The following is a 21458-nucleotide window of genomic DNA, read 5'->3' as shown; positions in this document are numbered from 1 at the left end:
TGTATGGAGAGCCTCGACCCAAAAGTTGGGAGGAAGATGTGCGTGGAGAAGGAGGGTGCGGAGCACGTCATTTGTTGTGCGGATCATGCGTTCAGCTTTACCGTTTTGAGGCGAAGTATACGGACAAGAGAGGCGGAGAGAGGAACCCCGGTAAGAGAGAAAATCACGGAGTGAGGTGGTGAGAAACTCACCGCCGTTGTCGCACTGTATGCATTTGATGGGTACACGAAATTGTGTTACTACGTATGCGAAGAAACGGAGTAAGGTAATGGACGTATCAGATTTAGCACGTAATGGGAAAGTCCACGAAAAATGAGAGAAGTCATCAAGGATGACAAGGTAAAATTGGTAACCAGATACGCTAGGAACGGGGGAGGTCCAGAGGTCGCAGTGTATCAAATCGAAGGGAGCAGTAGTACACGAGCGAGAGGATGAAAAAGGTAATCTTGATTGCTTGCCTAATTGGCAGGACTCACAAATATGGGAATTCAAACTATCTCTATTACATGGTGATTGAAGAAAAGTTTTAGCTAAGACTGAAAGGGAACTACTGCTAAGATGCCCAAGGCGTTGATGCCACAAGCTGCCATCGACGGAGAGGATCTGCTGGACTGCGCTGGAGCTGAAGAACGGATATAAGTCTCCATGGCCACTGGACGTCATTAGGATGCGCCGGGTTTTGAGGTCCTTCACAACAAAACCGAATGGGTTAAACTCAATTGTACAAGAATTGTCGCGAGTAAAACGACGGACGGAGATGAGATTCTTAATAATCGTGGGGGAGACAAGAACATCGTTGAGGGAGAAAGAGCCTAGGCGGGTGGAGCCGGCGGCAACTACAGGAATCCGGGAACCGTCACCGACGACAATGCTATTGGAAGAACGCGCAAGTGCAGAAGACAGTTGGGAGAGATTACCCGTCTCACCGGTGACGTGGGAAGTTGCTCCAGTGTCGAGGAACCACTCGCCGGAGCCGTGCTGCTGCTGGTGCGCGATGTTGTTGAGGGCAGCATGGAGGGCGGCGTAGTTGTCCCAGGGGGCGGGGTTGGAGGAGCTCGACGCGCCGGCGTTGTAGACCTGATGGTGCTGGCCAGGACGTGGCCCTAGGACACCGGCGGAGTTGGGCGCGGTCCAGGGCGCGCGCGGCTGCTGCGGAGGTGGGAAGGGGCTCCCGTATGGGGCGAAGTACCCCATCCATGGATGGGCGCCCAGCGGCTGCTGAGGAGAGCCGCGCCCTGCCGGAGCCGCGGAGCTGCTGCTAGCGCCGGGGTGCCCGCGGCCACGACCACGCCCGCGCCCGCGGCCACGACCACGATCGCCGCCGGAGGAGGGCTCGGCGGGGGCCTTCCCCTTGTCCGCCTGGTTGCCGGAGACGTTGCGGTCGCCGCGAACGCCCCCGGAGGAGCCTCCAGAGGTGTTGCCGATGGAGAGCGCGGTGGCGCCGTCCGAGCGCCCGTCAGCCCGAGCGCGCTCGTTCTGTGTGATTTCCTCAAGAAGGAGGCGCGACCGGGCCTGCGCGAAGTTGGGGAACGGCACCTGCAACGGCAAGACCGTCGCGAGCACGTGGAACCGACGACTGAGGCCGTGGATGAACTGGAGCGTCAAGGTGCGGTCGGTGACGGGATCCTCGACGTCGGCGAGCGCGGCCGCCAGCGTCTGTAGACGGCGGGCGTACTCGGCCACAGTCAGGTCCCCCTGCACCGTGCTGCGGAACTCAGCCGAGAGATGGATCGCTCGACCGGCCTGGTTGTCGAGGAAGAACAACCGGAGGGTGTGCCAGATTTGGTGCGCCGTGGGAATGTTCGGAGGGGACACCACGACGTCGTACAACTCATCAGAAATCGTGGAGGACATCCACAAGACGATGGTTATATCGTCGTTTCGCCACACTGCATCCTCGTGGGCGGGGTCCCGGTCTTCATCTACATGCTGCTGCGCATTGTACTTGCAGAGAATACAATAGAAGAGGTGGCGCCATTTGGAGTAGTTACCCACGGCGAGGTCGAGCTTGAACCGCAGGAAGTGCGTGATGGTGGGAGGGAGACCGTCGGCTGGCGCCGGCGCCGGTGCACCCGCGTTGTCGAGGCAGGGGATGAGATCACGGCCGACGCCGTGGTGAAGGGGAGCCGCAGGAGGGGCCACCCGAACGGCCGCAGGCGCGGCGGGTGCGACATTGCCGTGGCGCACCGGGGCGGGCGCCGGAGCCCGAGGATGGAGGCCCCCGCCGGGAGCTGCATGGGCGGGTGGGACGGCAGCAAGAGGAACTAAAGGAGGGAGGTTGGCCGCCGCGTCGAGGTCAGCGGAGCGGGAGCGGCGGAGCAGGCGATTCATGGCGGAAGCGTGGGGTTGGGATCGGAACTGCTCAGGTACCAAGTTGAATGACTGAACTCATCGCACACTTGTATTCACATATCACAGGGGTATTTATACATGCAGAGGTACAAGGGGGTGAGGGAGAGAACGTGTACAAGGCCGTGGCCGAGCATGCCGTGCATGCGAGGTGGGCGTGCCCACGAAGTGCACGAGCCTGCTGAACTGACGGAGAGAAGAGGTCAAGGCCGTTGGCCCTCTGCTGGTGTGCGTGTAGTAGACTTCCAACAACGGCATCGCACGGGCGGCGGCTCGAGCGAAAGGGAGAGGGGCAAATGGGGATTAGGGTTCCAGGCGCCGTGGGAAGAGGGCGCCGGTCTTATAGGCGAGGTGGTCACCGGGGATGGTCGCCGGATGGCCGCCACGGCGATGGCCGGTGCCGTGGCAGGCATCGGCACGGCCACGCCCTCCCGTGAACAGGGGAGCGGGGAAGCAGGGGCGAGGTGGGCTGGCCCAGTGGGCCAAAGCCCAGGGGAGGAGAGGGTCTTTTTGTTTTTCTGTCTTTACTTTTGTTCTTGTTTTTTTAGTTGCCATTTATTTTAGTTCTAGTAAAATATAAACTTAGCATCTAAATTAGTATTTCAACCTGGTCCACAGTCACAAAAAGTCTAGTCTCCAAATAACTTAGTTTGACATTTCATTCATTATAAAAGGTGTTTAACTAATTGTTGTTGCTACTATTTTAATCATTTTAGAGTATTTCAAAACTTTATAAAAGTGTGGTTTCTTCACCAAAATTTAGTACGGATTAATTGACACAAACCTAACATTTTAGTTTTAATGTTTCAACACTTTCATCGATCGACTTTATTTTGAAGTTTAATTCCGAACCGGTTTTCAACTAACGTGAGGTTAACAACAGTAAGCGAGGTGACGTGCCATCATTATCAGAGGTTCACTGTAGCTTAAGTATCCGAGCGTCACATCTCTCCTCTTTGAATGCCAAACAACAAACAACTGGGGAATGTTTCTCTCCCCCTATTGCTCTCTCCCTCTGATGGAGTAATTAAGCTTTGATGTGAACTCTCTCCCCCCCTTTGACATCAATTTTTAAGAAGAGTCTTCTGGAGTGTGAGTCAAAATAGGTTTGGTCCTTGAGTCACAGAGCAAAGCAGCACATGGAATATGATGATGGTAGAGGATAAGAATCATCGAGTGGAGCTGAAATAAAATGTGCAGAATGCAAGTGACAGAGGGATTTCTCAGTGTTGAAGTCAGCTCAACCGAGTTGTTTTCTTCGATGGCACCGAAAAATTTCGGTTTGACCGAAAGAGGCAAATTGGTTTGTCTGAGTTCATCACAGAGAAAACGCTTGTCACCTCAGCTAACTAAGCGAGTAAGATCTCACAAGGATTTGCAATAAATTGGATGCAGAGAAATGCAGAACATATAAAAGAGAAGAAATCTAGATGAAGTTTTTTTTGAAAGGGGAATAAATATGAATGAAGCAAAATGCAAGAACAAGGAGAAACACTAGAGAACTTCATCTAGAATTGGTCAGCGACAAAGTCACCTATGCTAGAGTATATTGACTAAGGAGTCAAGTGAGGACACTTGATCATAGGTCATACTCATCGTTTAAGCTCAAAATGGGATTGGCATTTTTCATTTAAGCATCTTGATGTATTCACATCTTGTTGAGTTGCTTTGACCCATGTCTTGGGGTAAAGCTTCTCAAAGATGGAATAACATACCTTGGGTGGTGGTGATGATCTTGATTATGTAGTTGAACTTGTGTGAGATGCTCCATGTTGATGTAGTTCATCTGGAGCACCACTTATAATTGGAGTTCATCTACCTACATGGATTAGATTTGCAAGGAAGAGCACTTGTGTATCCAAAATGACAATCACGAAGTTTGACTTAAGAATTTGTCAAAGAATATATTTTAAGGGTTTCATCATTCCTTGTTTTCAACCACCGTAGAGTAGAGACTTGGTGATGTAGAGATTGCTCAAGATATGAATGAGTTGCAATCTCATAGATTTAGATCCATCCAAGTACCTACATGGGTTAGATAACATGCAAGGGTGCAAAAGTATCCAAGACATATGATTATCGTCATAAGAGAAATATCAAGGACTAGTCAAAGATGTCTTGCATGTATCCAAATGGAGTTCCTACTCCAAGTTTGAGGCATCAATGATGTTCAATTCACGTCTCAACCTGCAAAACACTTTCTCATCAAGTGGTTTAGCGAATATATCCGCCAATTACTTGTCGGTGCAAACATGCTTAAGGTTAATATCACCCTTAGCAACATGATCTCGGATGAAATGATGACGAACTTCAATGTGCTTAGTTCGAGAGTGTTGCACGGGATTGTGAGCAATCTTAATAGCACCCTCATTGTCACAAAGCAAAGGAACATGTTTCACATATATCCCATATCTTTAAGAGTTTGGGTCATCCAAAGTAATTGAGCACAACATGAACCGGCGGCAATGTATTCCGCTTCGGTGGTGGATAAGGATACCAAGTTTTGTTTCTTGGAGGACCAAGACACAAGAGATCTACCAAGAAATTGACAAGTACCCGAAGTAGACTTTCTATCAACCTTGTCTCTGACATAGTCCGAATCGGAGTAGCCAACAAGATTAAAGGAGGCCCTCTTTGGATACCAAATGCTAAAGTTTGGTGTATGAATTAAGTATCTCACTATCCTTTTCACGGCCTTAAGATGACACTCTTTAGGGGCCGCTTGATATCGTGCACACATGCACACACTTAGCATGATATCGGGACGAGAGGCACATAGATACAATAATGAACCAATCATAGAGCGATAAACCTTTTGATATACGGGTTCACCATCTTTGGTCAAGTCAAGATGTCCACTAGTAGGCATGGGTGTACTCATACCTTTGCATTCTTGCATATTGAACTTCGTGAACAAGTCTTTAGTGTACTTCGTTTGAGAGACGAAGGTGCCTTCCTTAGTTTGCTTGATTTGCAAACCAAGAAAGAACTTGAGTTCGCTCATCATAGACATCTCAAACTTCTCCGACATAAGCTTCCCAAACTTCTCACTAAAATGAGGGTTAGTTGATCCAAATATAATATCATCAACATAAATTTGGCACACAAATAATTCTCCATTAACCCTTTTAGTGAAAAGAGTAGAATCAATTTTTCCAATCTCAAAGCCTTTTTCAATAAGGAACTTGGTCAAGCATTTATACCATGCTCTAGGAGCTTGTTTAAGACCATAAAGAGCTTTATAAAGCTTGTAAACATGATTGAGTTTCTTAGGATTAACAAAGCCGGGAGGTTGTTTAACATAAACTTCCTCCTCAATTTCACTATTTAGAAAAGCACTTTTAATGTCCATTTGGTATAAAGTGATATCATGGTGATTGGCATAGGCAAGTAAGATGCAAATGGACTGAAGTCTAGAAATGGGGGCATATGTCTCACCATAGTCCATACCTTTGACTTGAGTGTAGCCTTGGGCGACGAGACGTGCTTTGTTGCGAACTACTTGTCCATCTTCGTCTTGCTTGTTGTGAAACACCCATTTGGTACAGATAAGGTTGTGGTTGTTGTCGGGCTTCACGACCAATGTCCACACTTGGTTTCTCTCAAAGTTGTGTAGTTCTTCGTGCATGTCGTTTATCCAATCCGGATCTTCCAATGCTTCTTCAACCTTCAGAGGTTCAATGCTAGAGATGAATGAATAATGTTCACAAAAATTAGCCAAACGAGATTTAGAGCGAGTAATTCTCCTGGTTTGGATATCATTGTAGATTTGCTCGACAGGATGGTATCTAGCAACTCTTGCTCGAACTCGTGAGAGCTTTTGCTTTCATCGGGGTGGAACATCTACTTCATCATCTCATTCTTCTTCTTGGCCTTCCTCATTGTTGGCGTTGTCATTCTCTTGTCGTGGTGGAGAAGGAGGTTGATGCGGTTCATCTTGGTGTACTTCCTCGTTTTCTTCATCTTGGTGTGTCCCACTTGTGGATGCTTCCATATCAACTCTTGGTTCACCTTGTCGTGAGGTAGAAGCTTCCACTTGGACGGGCAAGGTACTCTCCTTCACCTCCGTTGGACGAACCTTGCCAATAGGCAAGTCTTGGATTGCTTCCGAAGGATCTTTATCTCCTACATCAATTGGCAATTTTTCTACTTGCGAGCCATTAGATTCATCAAACTTCACATCTACCGTCTCTTCAACCTTTTGGGTGAAATTGTTGTAGACACGATAAGTGTGAGAGTTTGAGCCGTAACCAAGTAGGAATCCTTCATGAGATTTAGGAGCAAATTTAGAATGACGATGCTTATGAAGAATGTAGCACTTTGAGCCAAATACTCGAAAGTATCCAACTTGGGGTTTGTTACCGGTGAGGAGCTCGTATGCCGTCTTGCCGAGTAGCTTGTGAAGATACAAGCGATTTATCGCATGACAAGCTGTCTCAACCGCTTCCGCCCAAAAGTGCTTTGGTGTCTTGTACTCATCAAGCATTGTTCTCGCCATTTCGATGAGCGTCCGGTTCTTCCTTTCAACAACTCCATTTTGTTGAGGTGTGTACGTAGCCGAGAACTCATGTGAAATCCCTTCTTCGTCAAGAAAGGTGTCCCCATTTGCGTTCTTGAACTCCGTTCCGTTGTCGCTGCGAACCTTCTTGATCTTCACTTCAAATTGATTTTGGGCCTTCCTAGCGAAGTTTTTGAAGATCTTTTGGACCTGCGATTTATCATCGAGAAAGAACACCCACGTAAATCTTGAAAAATAATCAACTATAACTAGACCAAAAGAGTTTCCACCGAGACTTTTGTAAGCGTTGGGACCGAAAAGATCCATGTGAAGTAGCTCGAGGGGTGTCGGTGTCAAAACCGGCAGATCTCGGGTAGGGGGTTCCGAACTGTGCGTCTAGGCGGATGGTAACAGGAGACAAGGGACACGATGTTTTACCCAGGTTCGGGCCCTCTTGATGGAGGTAAAACCCTACGTCCTGCTTGATTGATATTGATGATGTGGGTATTACAAGAGTAGATCTACCACGAGATCAAGGAGGCTAAACCCTAGAAGCTAGCCTATGGTATGATTGTTGTTCTGTCCTGCGGACTAAAACCATCCGGTTTATACAGACACCGGAGAGGGCTAGGGTTACACATAGTCGGTTACAATGGTAGGAGATCTACATATCCATATCGCCAAGCTTGCCTTTCACGCCAAGGAAAGTCCCATCCGGACACGGGACGAAGTATTCAATCTTGTATCTTCATAGTCTTGGAGTCCGGCCGATGATGATAGTTAGGCTATCCGGACACCCCCTAGTCCAGGACTCCCTCAGTAGCCCCTGAACCAGGCTTCAATGACGACGAGTCCGGCGCACATATTGTCTTCGACATTGCAAGGCGGGTTCCTCCTCTGAATAATTTATAGAAGATTGTGAACACCAGGACAGTGTCCGGCTCTGCAAAATAAATTTCACCTTCCACCGTAGAGAGAATAATATTTACACAAGTTCAATCTGCTGACGCATTCCGTGGCGTGACGTCACACCTCAACCAAGTCTTTACTTGAATCGTTTTTATTATACCACCTCAGCGCGTTTAGCGAAGCAGTTTCCTTGGCACGTCTTGTCGAAGCAGAGATCGTGTTCCCCTTATTCTGGGATTCTCATCAATACGGACGTGGGTAACCCAACCGCGCCCGTTACCACGCCCCCTCCATCGAAGGCGAGTTCCAAACGGTCACGGGGACGGCTCTTGGTATTCTCCCTCTTTATAATGAGACCAAGGCCCGTTCCTTTTCTTCAATCCTCAATCGAATCCGCCCCTCGCCCCGAGTTCTAACACCCAGGGCTCCAGATTCGGGCACTTCGGACCTTCGACAATGTCCGGCTCCGACCTACAGGGCCGGTGGATGCCCTCCTCCGTCACGGAAGAGGATGTGCTAAAGCTGAGAGACGCCAGGTAGTTAACCTACGAGATTTCACATAGGTTGCCTGCCCAAGGGCAAGTCATTCCTACTCCTGAGCCTGGCGAGAGTGGTGTATTTGTGTCTCACCTCCGTCGGGGTTTAGGCTTCCCGATGGATCCCTTCGTGAGGGGGCTCCTATTTTACTACGGGCTGGAATTCCATGACTTGGCTCCGGAGTCTATCCTCCACATCTCATCATTTATTGTCGTCTGCGAAGCCTTCCTATGCACTACCCCTCACTTTGGTTTATGGCTCAAAACCTTCAATGTGGAGCCGAAGATGATTGAGGGGCGTCAGGCAGAGTGCGACGGGGCGGTTATAAGCAAGAGGGCCGATGCTCCATGGCCCGAGGGCTCTTTTCAGGAGGAGCTCGGCTTGTGGCAACATGAGTGGTTCTATATCACCGCTCCCAGGGGCAGCAGGCAGAGGCTGCCGACCGCCTTTCGCTCGGGCCCTCCACAACGGCTGCCGTCGTGGGTCAACAAAGGGTTCGACTGGGGGCCGTCCAAGGATGTACCCCTACTGCAGGGCCGGATCCGAGACCTCCAAGAGAGGGAGATCAATCTGGTCGTAGTGACGCAGGTTATGCTAATTCGGCGTCTTCTACCCTGCAAACGTCGCCCCCTCCGCCTGTGGGAATTCAATCCGGAGGGACCACAAGCTCTCCAACACTTTATGGGTACAAAACCCGTGGAGATGTACAAACCGTTCTTCGGATCACAAGAAGTGTGTCCGGACTTGACCGAGGACGCTGGTCTAAGCTGCAATCGCCCGGATACTCAAGTAAGTAGCCCTGTGTCCGGACATATCATCCATTTATTTATCGTGGATTTTCCTTTTAACCGGCTATCCCTTGAACAGGAGTGGATTGCACAAGCAAAACTAATACGGTGTCCGGCCCCCCTCCCTGAGACAACGCCGGATCCCGTGTTAATCAAAATGTTGGAGGTAGCGCCTTCGGAGGAGGGCGAAGGGGGGAACAGGGAAACTACCACCTCTGTTAAAGAGGCTCTCAGTAAGGGGGGAATCAAGAATCCCTCCCTCCAGGGGGAGAAGAGGACCGCTTCCGAAAACCCGAAGGCCAAAGCCTCAAAGCGGGGAAAGAAATCTGCACCGGAAGGTCCCGTGCCAGGAGGAGTCCCGGCCGTACAGTCTCCCCAAAGGAATCAGCCATCCAGCGAGCCGTAAGTAGAAAAAGGGGCAGTTTTATAATGAGGGACATCCCTATTTTATTTCTAAGGATAAACGAAGTTTTTACCTTGTAGTTCGGATCTCAGCCCTTCTCAGCAGAGCTCATCCTCGGGGGACCTTCGTCCGGAGATGATGGAGAGCGAAACGCCTCCATTTGCCGCCCTGTCAGGCTGGGCGGACGACCCTGAGGTGTCGTCACGGAGGGTCTCCCTGAGTCCGGCGGGGCCGGGGAGTTCGGCACCCACTGGAGTACGGCCGGTGGAGCTGCAGGGTTTGCTCAAGTGGGCGTCTCTCTCAGAAGATCACCACGCATTAATGAGTGTGGTGATTGAAAGGATCTCATCCGCCGAGAGCGGGTTACATGAGGCCATCGGAAGTTTACTGACGGGGTTTGAGGTATGCAAAAAATGACATACCTTTTGATAGTTTTGCACATAGGGTGCGCCCTGTATAGATAGTAGCCCCTGAGACTCGGTATGTTATCGAAAGTGACAGCGTGCCGAGGATCATAATCTCGGTTACAAAATGTCGCCTTTCCTATGCAGGTGGCGGAACGTTCGGTGGCCAGCCGGACTGATAGAGTTGCCGAGCTGAAGCGGCAACTAGACGTTGCGGATGCGGACATCGCGCTGGTCAATAAACGACTTGACGAGTCACAAGGTAGGTGGTTTCTTCGCGGTCACCTGGTAAGGGAGCTGATGCCCACTCCTTACAACATGTATGCTTGATGTAGATGGTGCCGCTGCTATGGAAGACCTTCGGGCAGAGCTTGCTCGAGCCAAGGAGCAAGCTAGAAAAAGTGATGTGGCTGCCTCGAAGGCAGCGGAGGAGCTAAAAGCCGAAAAGGCTGCTCACTGCCGAAGCAGGGAGGAAATGGCCGTAATGGCCGTGAAATTAAAAGATGCTACCGACCGCTATGAGGTTCTTGAAAGAGAACACCAAGCGGAGTAGGAGGGCCTGAAGAAGGCCACCGCCGAAGCCAAGGATGCTCGTTCTGCAATCCGGGCTATAAAGGAGGAACTGCGTCAGGCCGGAGACATTGCGGCTGGAAAGCCCTTTCTGTTGTGTAGGAAGTTCACGGATCCGAAGTATGCTCAGTTGGGCCAGTTGTGGAGTGCGGAGGATCCTTATCTGGATTTGAAGTTCACGGACGTAGTTGGGCACTTCGGAAGTCAGAAGGATCATGGAATGGAAGAGCTGTTTTGGTCTCAATTCCATAGTCCGAAGCGTCCACTTCCGTTGACCGATCGGTTGGCTGAGTGGGCTGAGCTGAATAGATTGTCCGGGCTTGCCATGACGGATGTGGTGGCTCATCTGTGGCCGGAGAGGCCCAAGCCGAAGAGTTATTTTGGTTTATTGCAGCAATTCCTTGGGGCGGTGCCGCATATCAAGGCGATGAAGCGGTCGGCCTGCATAGAGGGTGCACGGATGGCTCTTGCCCATGTTAAGACATACTGGGTGGAGATGAATGCCACCGATGTTGCGACCTGGGGTTCGGACGAGAGCCGATTACCCACCGAGCACTATTTTGAGGAAGTCCTGCAGGGCGCTCGTTTAATAGAGTCGCAGTGCTCGAAAGATGTCATATTCAAATGACATGTGAGATCATATTTATAATGTAACGACTTTTTATACTTGTGCGTTCAAGTATTGAAATATCTCCTTTGCGGCCGTTAATGTATATGTATTTATAACCTGAAAGATGGCAGTCTTTGGCTTCAGCCCCCACGCACATAGTGCGGGGGTGTTTGCAAAAAAAAGCGCATTTTCACACTTAATCCAACGTGTTGATCCTTTGAAGGAGGTGATAGCATAGCAAACTAGGCAACCAGACTATACTGCTTTATCACTTTCACTTAGCCATAGGAGCTCGATGGTGGGGCTACGATATAGCCCCTAGAGGCACCGCGCTCTCCGAACTCGGGGCGCGTGTGTGCCTGACCGGGAAGCGATCCTTCGTCAAAGCGGAGGAATTCTAAACATTCCAATAGTCGATCGAGTGGTTGAGCAGTCTCTCGCTATATCATGACAGTCAGTTTTCGGCTTTCTCTACTGAGGTGCTCGCCCAGCCGAACCGGGGCACAATCGCAGTAGTTCTCCTGGTGCCGCGTTAGCTGATGGAGCGGAACGTAAGGCAGCAAAACACAGGAGTCGGGCAAACCCAACATTTGACCAAAGACATGATTCGAAGCTGATGCATATAAGGCCTAACTCGAGACGTCGAACACTCCCTAAGGTATTCGGACTTTATGATAACGGGCAGAACAATGCCCTAAGCCCCTAGTGTCCAGGTACAGGTGAGAACTTCTGACGCGGCCGATGCCAAAACGCCAGCCTCCTCCTCGGTTATGGTAGGAAATCGGGGGATGAGTATCAACAAGAGACAGTAAAAAAGGTTTACGCAGGGTCTTAATCTGAAAAGAATCCTTGCAACGGGTCCCTGCTGCACGTCTGCGCCTGTGGCTCCGTTGTGCTGTATCCTGGACGGGTGTAGCACGTGGTTCATCTGTAAAAGAGAAGAACTTAGTTTGGAAAAAATATCGTGCAAAAAATGTATTTAAAACAGAGTATGATTTGGAAGATGAATAAAATTGAGATTTATTGGCTCTCATTATTTATACATGCATCCCCTTGTAAAGAGGTATGCGGCTGGGAAGCCCCTTGTTTATTTATGCCGGACTCGCCTAACCGTGTCCGAGGTCTAAATGACCTGTTTTCAGGGGCTTTGATCAGCAAGGTTGGATTAATGTGTGGCTGTCAAGGCAGTCTCACGGTTTCCGTGGTCGAGGAACACTCGGAGTTTCCCTTTAATGAGATTATGCCGCGTGGACTGGGCATTTTGAGTGTAAGAGACGCGTAATGCGGTATTGCGTTAAAGCGGGCGAAAGCTTCGCGTCCCAGTAGTGCTTGATGGCCACTTTTGAATGGGGCGATATGGAAGATTAGCTTTTCGCGACGGAAGTTGTCGGGTGAACCGAACACAACCTTTAGTAGTACAGAGCCTGTACACTTGGCATAAAGGCCTGGCGTCACTCCTTTGAAGGAAGTGTTGCTATGGCGAATTTTGGTAGGGTCTATCCCCATTCTGCGGATGGTGTCCTAGTATAACAGGTTTATATCGCTTCTGCCATCCATTAGGACTTGTGTGAATTGTAGTCCGTCGATTATGGGATCCAATATCAAAGCAGTCCCTCCTGCGTTTCGAATACTTCTGGAGTAATCCTGATGGTCGAAAGTAATTGGGTTTGACATCCAATTTCGGAGCTCCACTTGGGTGGATCGTGCGGCGTGTGTTTTAGTAGTTGCCGCACTATTTATCACATGAAGTGAGTTCACTGTTTTGACTTCTAGTGGGAAAGTCTTCTGTTTTCCGGCCTGCTGCTTGTGGGATTCGTCATCGTCCTCGCTTGGTGTGTCGAGCCCCTTGTGTTTGGCGTTAAGTCGGCCGGACTGCTTGAAGACCCAACAATCTCTGTGGGTATGGTTTGCAGGCTTCCCGGGGGTACTGTGGATTTGACATATCCTATCGAAGATTTTGTTTAGGTTGGATAGCTCGTCACTGTTGTCCTTAAGGGACAGTGTTTTGTTATTCGGCTGAGAGCTTTTGAATCCGGTGTTGACCGTCGTGCTATTTGGGCCGTTTTCCTTATTCCGGCGCTGATTTTTTCTGCGTCGTGATTTCCCATTTCCATCCCTGACCTCGGATGTACTCGGGTCGCTGGTGCTGCATCTTGCTAGCCAGCTATCTTCCCCCGCGCAAAAGCGGGTCATGAGGCTTGTTAGCGCGGCCATTGTTCTTGGTTTTTCCTGGCCGAGGTGTCTGGCGAGCCATTCGTCTCGGATGTTATGTTTAAAGGCTGCTAAGGCTTCGGCGTCCGGACATTCGACTATTTGGTTCTTTTTGGTGAGGAACCTGTTCCATAATTTGCGTGCCGACTCCCCAGGCTGTTGAGTTATGTGACTTAAATCGTCTGCATCCGGAGGGCGGACATAAGTTCCCTCAAAATTTGCTCGAAACGCATCCTCAAGCTCTTCCCAACTTCCGATGGTATTTTTTGGGAGGCTTTTGAGCCAATGCCGAGCTGACCCTTTGAGCTTGAGGGGTAGGTATTTTATGGCGTGGAGATCGTCTCCTCTAGCCATATGTATGTGTAGGATATAATCCTCAATCCAGACTCCGGGGTCTGTTGTTCCGTCATATGCCTCTATGTTTACGGGCTTGAATCCCGCTGGAAATTCATGATCCAGTACCTCGTCGGTGAAACATAGTGGGTGTGCGGCGCCCCTGTATTTAGGTGTGCCGTTATCTTCGAACACTCGGCGGGTTGTGTTGCTTCCTAGAGCCTTCTTTTTTGGCCCATAGATGGACCTGACCGGGCCATCCTTTTTGCGAGGATCCTTATTTGGATCGTGTGCCGGATTATGTGTGGCGCCGCTTGCCGCTCTTAGCCTGTTATCTGGTCGTCTATCCGGCCAGGCGGCCTCTTTCTTTTTTGACTGTGGGGGCTCTACGGCCTCCTTGGCAAATTCGGGCAACAGCTTGCACTTCGGGTAGCTCTTTGCTTGGTGACTATCGCCGTATTTATCCGCGGTCTTGAGTACTTTGCTCCATCTCATTCTGAGTACGTCTTCCGCCGTTTTGAGCTTCCGCTTTTGCTTCTTCAAACTCCTTGCAGTGGCGACGAGCCTTCTGTGAAGGTTCTTATGCTCCGGTGATGTGTCTGGCGTGAGGTCGTCTGGACTATTGTTTTCGCCGGGAATGGGTTGCTCGTCCACTGGTTCGCCCTGCTCTACGGCTGGGTCAGTATGGGTGCCGTTGTTATCGAGGCGGGACTTCGGGCGGCGCTTGCGTCGCCGTTTTTGTTGTTTTTCGGGGGAATTATCCTTCATCGCGTCCCGTTGTTCCTCGTTATCGCTTCCTTTTGGTGTATCCACCATGTATACGTCGTGAGTTGAGGTGGCTTTCCAGTGCCCAGTAGGCGCTGTTTCTTGGTCGTCTCCGGCATCGTCGTCCATACCATCGATGTCTTCGGAGTCGAAGTCTAGCATGTCGGTTAAATCGTCGACAGTGGCTATTGAGTGGGTGGTGGGTGGGCCTTGAATTTCCTCATCGTCCGCATCCCAATCGTCCTGACCGCAGTCCGGCCAGGGCTCTCCTGATAACGAGATATACTTTAGCAAACTCAGGATGTCGCTGAAAGGTGAGTGTTGAAAGATGTCCGCAGCAGTGAACTCCGTGATCGGCGCCCAATCGGATTCGATTAAAGGGGGCGTAGGAGGTTCGAAGTCCGGCGAGGAGTCCGGCGCCTCGGAGTCACGAGCTTCACAAGGGACAAGGTCAGTATTCGGCTCTATCGCCGTAGAAGTTGCAGCCCCCGAGGCGGTGTCTAACCACCCATCCTCGAGCTGCATAGCCGGCTCCGAATCGAGGGTCGGAGCGGACTCGTGTGCGGCCTCCAAGGCACTGTCTGGCAGCAGAGCTAGATCATGCCCATCGTGACAGTGCGGCGCGCTTGGCTGTGGCTCGAATCCATCGAAGATCAAGTCTCCGCGGATGTCAGCCGTGAAGTTCAGACTTCCAGATCTGACCTGACGGCCAGGGGCGTAGCTTTCGATCTGCTCCAGGTGGCCAAACGAATTGGTCCGCAGTGCAAAGCCGCCAAATACGAAGATCTGTCCGAGGAGAAAAGTCTCGCCCTGGACCGCGTCGTTGTTGATGATCGAAGGGGCCATCGAGCCTATCGATGACGACACAGAGGAACTCTCAATGAAAGCACCAATGTCGGTGTCAAAACCGGCGGATCTCGGGTAGGGGGTCCCGAACTGTGTGTCTAGGCGGATGGTAACAGGAGAGAAGGGATACGATGTTTTACCCAGGTTCGGGCCCTCTTGATGGAGGTAAACCCTACGTCCTGCTTGATTGATATTGATGATGTGGGTATTACAAGAGTAGATCTACCACGAGATCAAGGAGGCTAAACCCTAGAAGCTAGCCTATGGTATGATTGTTGTTCTGTCCTACGGACTAAAACCATCCGGTGTCACATCCCTAGCCTTGCTATGCACTTGGACTAGCTTGGTTATTGCATCATGTCTAATTTATTTGAAAGTTGAAATGGGGATTGCTCAAACCCTAGCACCAGATCAAATCAACTAGGTTCAAATAAAAATATTCTCAATGAACCCAAAATGCCTTCAGAAAAGTTCATCATTTTTGGATTAGTCTAGAACCTCTCCCAAAAATGGTGCACATTTTTCTAGGCCATTCTGGATTTTGAATTAAATCATGTGTTATTTGCATTTGGGCATTTAATTGCTAAATAATATTTTAAATGCTCAAATAATCACAAACTGAAATGTTTGTTGTTGGTAATATTCCAAACAATGACATTGAGCAGTTTCATGATTTTTGGAAATGCCCTGACATTTTTATTAAAGTCAAACACAATTACAGAAAATAGAAAACAGAATAAAAGAGAGAGAGGAAAGCTTACCTGGGCCACTTACCTGGTGCCCCACCACGGCCCAGCAGAGGCCCAGCCCACTGGCCTCTGCCAGTCATCACCGACCTCCCGCCAGCAGGACAGCACGCGCGTGGCCGCTGCGCGCGAGCACACGCCCCGGCCACCTCCTGCTTCCCGCCGCCTCCCCGACGTCGCTTTGGACGCCATGCACCCCTGGCCCTCTCCTTCTCTCTCCCGTGGCGATTTCCCTCTCTGCCCCTCTCTCCCACGACCGTCCACAAGAGCCCGAGAACACCGACGAGCTCCACCGCGGCCATCGTGCACCCCTTGCCTCGCCGACGCTTCCAGAAGAACGGCCGCGACTTCCTCTTACTCCTAGCCGAACCACGCAAGCCGAGGATCTCGACACCGTCGTCTTCGAGCTTGTCACCACCGCATCTCCTCGCCGGACTTCGTCGGTCGATTCGCCATCTCCGACGCCTTTCCGAGCCCGCTGATCTGCTCTGCGTGTCCACTGTGAGCTCCTCCATCGACTACCCCTCTTCCCCGGCCTCTCCATGCTCCCTAGTCACGGCTCCACCTCTGGCCAAAGCTCTGCTCCGCCATGGTTGCAGCCCGCGCCTTCCCTGTGCCCCGCTCGTTGCCCCCGTGCAACAGGCATGCTCCAGAGCGCCTCCCCTCGTCGCTGCCCTTCTCAGCTCCCTCGCCCGCGAGCTCTAGCCTTCCCAGCCGCAACCACCGAGCTCCGGCCGCCACGGAAGCGGACACTGCCTTCGATCTAGGTCGTCTCCGGCGACTCCACTAGCACCAGCCGACGCGGACGAGGCTCGGGGTTCCAACGGTGCCATCCGCGCCTCGAACCGTGGCCTGTGCTGCGATTTCGCGCATCGCCGCCATCTTGGACCTCGCCGGCGGTTAGTCGCCGGCAGGTTTGACCGAGTTGCCAGAGTTTGACCCCCCCTGGGTCATTAACATGAGGGCCCGAGGCCCTGCTAATTTAGTTTACATGCTAATTAAATTTTAGCTAACCCACTAACTCGCTGACAGTGGCCCCCAGCCCTTCTAATTACTTGAGTTAAGATTTAACTAAACCCTGGTTAGTATCTAGTCAATGACAGGTGGGCCACACCTGTCAGGTTTGACCTGGACGGTCTTGTTGACCAGCTGATGCCAGCATGACTTAATGCTGACGCAGTAAAGTTTTCTGCAATTAAAATAAATCAGAAATGATTTATAAATTTCAGAAAATACCCCAACTTCTAAAATTCATAGGAATTCAACCGTAACTCCAAATGAGATAAATTATATATGAAAAATGATCAGAAAAATCCAATCTATCCATCTGTACTATTCTCATGCATGTTAGAACAACTTATGACTACTGTTTAGGACAATTCAATTAAATGGCATTTAAATAACCACATGTGGAGTTTGAATTTGAATCTTGGATTCAAACCAACTTCATTTAATCTGGTTTTAGTTGCATTAGCACAAACCATAGCATATTGCCATGTCACATTCATGCATCATATTGTTGCATTGCATTGATTGTGTTTCTTCTTTGTTTGTCGGTGCTTGTCCCCTCTCAGTAGACGACATACCGACGATGAGTTCGATGACACCGATGAAGAACTATATTATATTCAGAAGTGCCAGGCAAGCAAAAGCCCCTTGTTCATTCCGATAAAATCCCTCTCTCTCGCTCCTGCTCTCTTTTACTGCATTAGGACAACAACAATTCATCTGTTACTTGCTGCGGTAGCTGAACCCCTTTATCCTCTGCATGACCTGTCATTGCCACAGTAAATAGATGAAACCCACTAGCATGAGTAGGAGTTGTTTGAGCCCTGATGTGCCTACTCATTCATGCTTGCTTGTCATGCCTGCTACTGCTTAGAGTTGAGTCTGGTCTGATTCATCGGGGATGAATTGGAGGTGTGTGAACATGTCCTACTGTGTGTGAGCTAAGTGTGTGAACACGATTTGGTAAAGGTAGCGGTGAGAGGCCATGTAGGAGTACATGGTGGGTTGTCGCATTGCAGCCGTCCTCAGGAACCGAGTTCTGTGTTTGTGATCCATGAACAGCTACTACCACACATTGGGGTCCTTAATTGACTCTCTCGACTTATTAATAAACTTGATCTCTGTCCAGGAGTTGCAACTAGTTTCTGGTGTTTGTAGGTAGTGTTAGTAGTCTACCAAGTGGCACCCGGTACAGGTGGGCTTGGGACAGACTAGGCACAGTGGCCCGGTGTACCAAGTGGCACCCGGATGGTGGACTTGGGAACCCTGCACACATCGTTTGGGGCCGTGAGCGACACCCCGGCCGGATCTCCTTGCGGATGGAACCCGAATAGGCGATAAACCTGAATGAGAGACTTGTGTGGTTAGTCAGGGCGTGGCCGACACCCTCGCTGGGCTTCCGCTTGAAGGTTGCCGAGTACATGTCGTGTAAACGGTGGTAAGTGGTGAGAGCGTGTGTGAAGAAGTACACCCCTGCAGGGTTAATATGATCTATTCGAATAGCCGTGTCTGCGGTAAAGGACTTCTGGGTTGCCTGTACAGTTCATAGACAAGTGAAAGTGGATACTCTAAAATACGCAAGATAAGCGTGAGTGCTATGGATGGCGTTCTCGTAGGGAGACGGGAGCGGATCCATAGTGGTGTATTGATATGGTGAATATGTGGACTCGTGTGCGCCACCTCAAAAGAGTTACTTGCAGTCGTAGTTCAGGTTAGCCACCGAGTCAAAGCTGGCTTGCTGCAGTTAAACCCCACCACCCCTTTGTTGATACTGATGCATATGTAGACAGATCTGATGTAAGTCTTGCTGGGTACATTTGTACTCACGTTGCTTAATTTATGTTTTTGCAGAGAGACTTCAGTCTCGCTAGTAGTACCGCGTGGACTTCGACGTTTAGCTTGTTACCTCAGCTACGATCTTGTGCCTTCGGCAGGATCTGGTAGATAGACAGGCTTCTCAGCCTTTTTCATTTGTAGATGTCTGTACTCAGACATGTTAAGCTTCCGCTTGTGCTTCGACTTGTATGCTCTGAATGTTGGGTCATGAGACCCATGTTTGTAATATCTCGCTCCTCGGAGCCTATTGAATAAATACTTGAGTTGTAGAGTCATGTTGTGATGCCATGTGGTATTTGCACATATCGAGCATATTGTGTGTATGTTATTGAAATGCTTGGTATGTGTGGGATCTGACTATCTAGTTGTTTATCCTTAGAAGCCTCTCTTACCGGGAAATGTCTCCTAGTGTTTCCACTGAGACATGGTAGCTTGCTACTGCTCCGGAACACCTAGGCTGGCCGGCATGTGTCCTTCTTCGTTCCTGTGTCTGTCCCTTCGGGGAAATGTCACGCGATGAATATCAGAGTCCTGTTAGCCCGCTATAGCCCGGTTCACCGGAGTCCTGCTAGCCCAGTGCTACAGCCTGGATTCACTCGCTGATGACCAACACGTTCGATGCTGGGTCATGGATGCCTGTCCCTGTAAGTTTGTGCCACTTTGGGTTTACGACTAGCCATGTCAGCCCGGGCTCCTTATCATATGGATGCTAGCGACACTATCATATACGTGTGCCAAAAGGCGCAAACGGTCCCGGGCAAAGGTAAGGCGACACCCGTGGGAATACCGTGCGTGAGGCCGCAAAGTGATATGAGGTGTTACATGCTAGATCGATGTGGCATTGAGTCGGGGTCCTGACATCCGGTTTATATAGACACCGGAGAGGGCTAGGGTTACACAGAGTCGGTTACAATGGTAGGAGATCTACATATCCGTATCGCCAAGCTTGCCTTTCACGCCAAGGAAAGTCCCATCCGGACACGGGACGAAGTCTTCAATCTTGTATCTTCATAGTCTTGGAGTCCGGCCGATGATGATAGTTCGGCTATCCGGACACCCCCTAGTCCAGGACTCCCTCAAGGGGCCTCCTTGTGGTAATGATGTTCTTCACGTGGTGGGTTCCTCCAACCTGTTTACCTGCTTGACAAGTGTTGCAAAGTCTATCCTTATCAAATATGACATCTTTAACACCAAGGATATGATCACCTTTAATAAGCTTGTCAAGGTTTCGCATTCCTACATGACCTAACCGTCTATGCGACAAGCGACCTTTAAAGGATTTAGCAATTAAGCAAGTTCTAGGTTGAGCCTTTTTAGTGAATTCAACAATGTAAAGATCACCTTTGCGTATGCCGGTAAAGATCATTTTATGATTATCTTTATGAAACACTTGGCAATCTACTTTGGTAAATAGAACATTGAAGCCAAAGTCAGCTAGTCTAGAAACAGAAAGCAGATTATAGCTAAGAGATTCAATGAGCATGGCATTTTGTATGGAGCTATCATGTGAGATGGCCACCTTATCGAGGTCAAGCACCTTACCCTTTGAGTTATCACCAAAAGTGACATACTTTCGAGGACCGTCGTTTTCAGCAAGCTCATGAAAAATATCTTTATCTTCGGTCATGTGATCGGTACATACACTATCAAGAACCCATTCCTTTCCTCCTGCCATGTATCCCCGAAGATTTGCCGTAAGACCAAAGTGTCTCATTGCATCATCAAGATCAAAGTCACTATCATCATCCTAATCATAGTATCCATGTTCAACATCGTCATGTGGTGGATCAATTCCTAGAGAGGGTGATTCATTAGTATGAGTTTGACAATGATCTTCTTTATGAATTCTAATAGCTTCGGAAATAATATTGCTAATAATTCCAACATATCCTTTGGCACGCATAAGATTTGTAAGCTCAAATAGACAATCACCAAACTTATGATCATTGGAATTCATCTTACTCAAGGCAATTGACTTATGAAGAATCTCATCTAGATTTTGCAAGCAATAATTTGGAAATTGTTCCTCAAGAAATTTCCACATAGTGTGGGCACACTTAAGAGTAGGCAAGCAACCTATCAAGTTTCTAGGCAAACCTCTAGTGATAAGATTAACAGCTTTAAGATTGTGAATCATGTCAATTGACTCATCAAGGGTAGGATGCATAGGATCAACATGAGGTACACAAGGGCTAGTAATGTACCTGTTCAAATGATATTCATTGAAAATCACAAGCATCTCATTTTTCCACTCATGAAAGTACTCTCCATCAAGTATAGGCACTCCATGTCTAAGACTCCCCAAAGTAGACTCATCCATCTTTCTCCAATGGTGTTTAAACCAAAGCAATGGAGATCAAAGATCTGCTACCAGTTGGAAGGATCGAGAAGAGGTGTCTAGAGGGGGGGGGTGATTAGACACTCAACAAACAAAGTTGGCAGTTTTTAAGTTTCTCAAGTTTAGGTGGAGATTTAACATAAGTTTAACCATTCACAATACATATCAAGCAAGCATGCAAAGAGTATATGAGCAGTGGAAAGTAAAGCATGCAACTTGCAAGAAAGTAAAGGGATGGGATTGGAGTGTGAAAACGCAATTGGAAACAAGGATGTTTTTGTCGTGGTTCCGATAGGTGGTGCTATCG

The 21458-nt window shown here is 49.4% G+C and overlaps 1 protein-coding gene across 1 annotated transcript; it reads right to left on the bottom strand.

Moving 5' to 3' along the window:
* Window positions 1–429: 429 nt before the first annotated feature.
* Window positions 430–1235, bottom strand: LOC123040753 (uncharacterized). Its single transcript, XM_044463516.1, has 2 exons — window positions 918–1235; window positions 430–687 (listed from the first exon to the last, which is right to left on the bottom strand). The coding sequence occupies exons 1-2, from the start codon at window positions 1192–1194 to the stop codon at window positions 554–556; spliced, it is 411 nt and encodes a 136-aa protein (XP_044319451.1). The 5' UTR covers window positions 1195–1235; the 3' UTR covers window positions 430–553.
* Window positions 1236–21458: the final 20223 nt, after the last annotated feature.

Source organism: Triticum aestivum, chromosome 2B, assembly GCF_018294505.1.
Source record: "Triticum aestivum cultivar Chinese Spring chromosome 2B, IWGSC CS RefSeq v2.1, whole genome shotgun sequence".
NCBI classification, from domain to species: domain Eukaryota; kingdom Viridiplantae; phylum Streptophyta; class Magnoliopsida; order Poales; family Poaceae; genus Triticum; species Triticum aestivum.
Note: the sequence above shows the minus strand (reverse complement) of the source record. Positions and strands in the feature narration are given on the sequence as shown.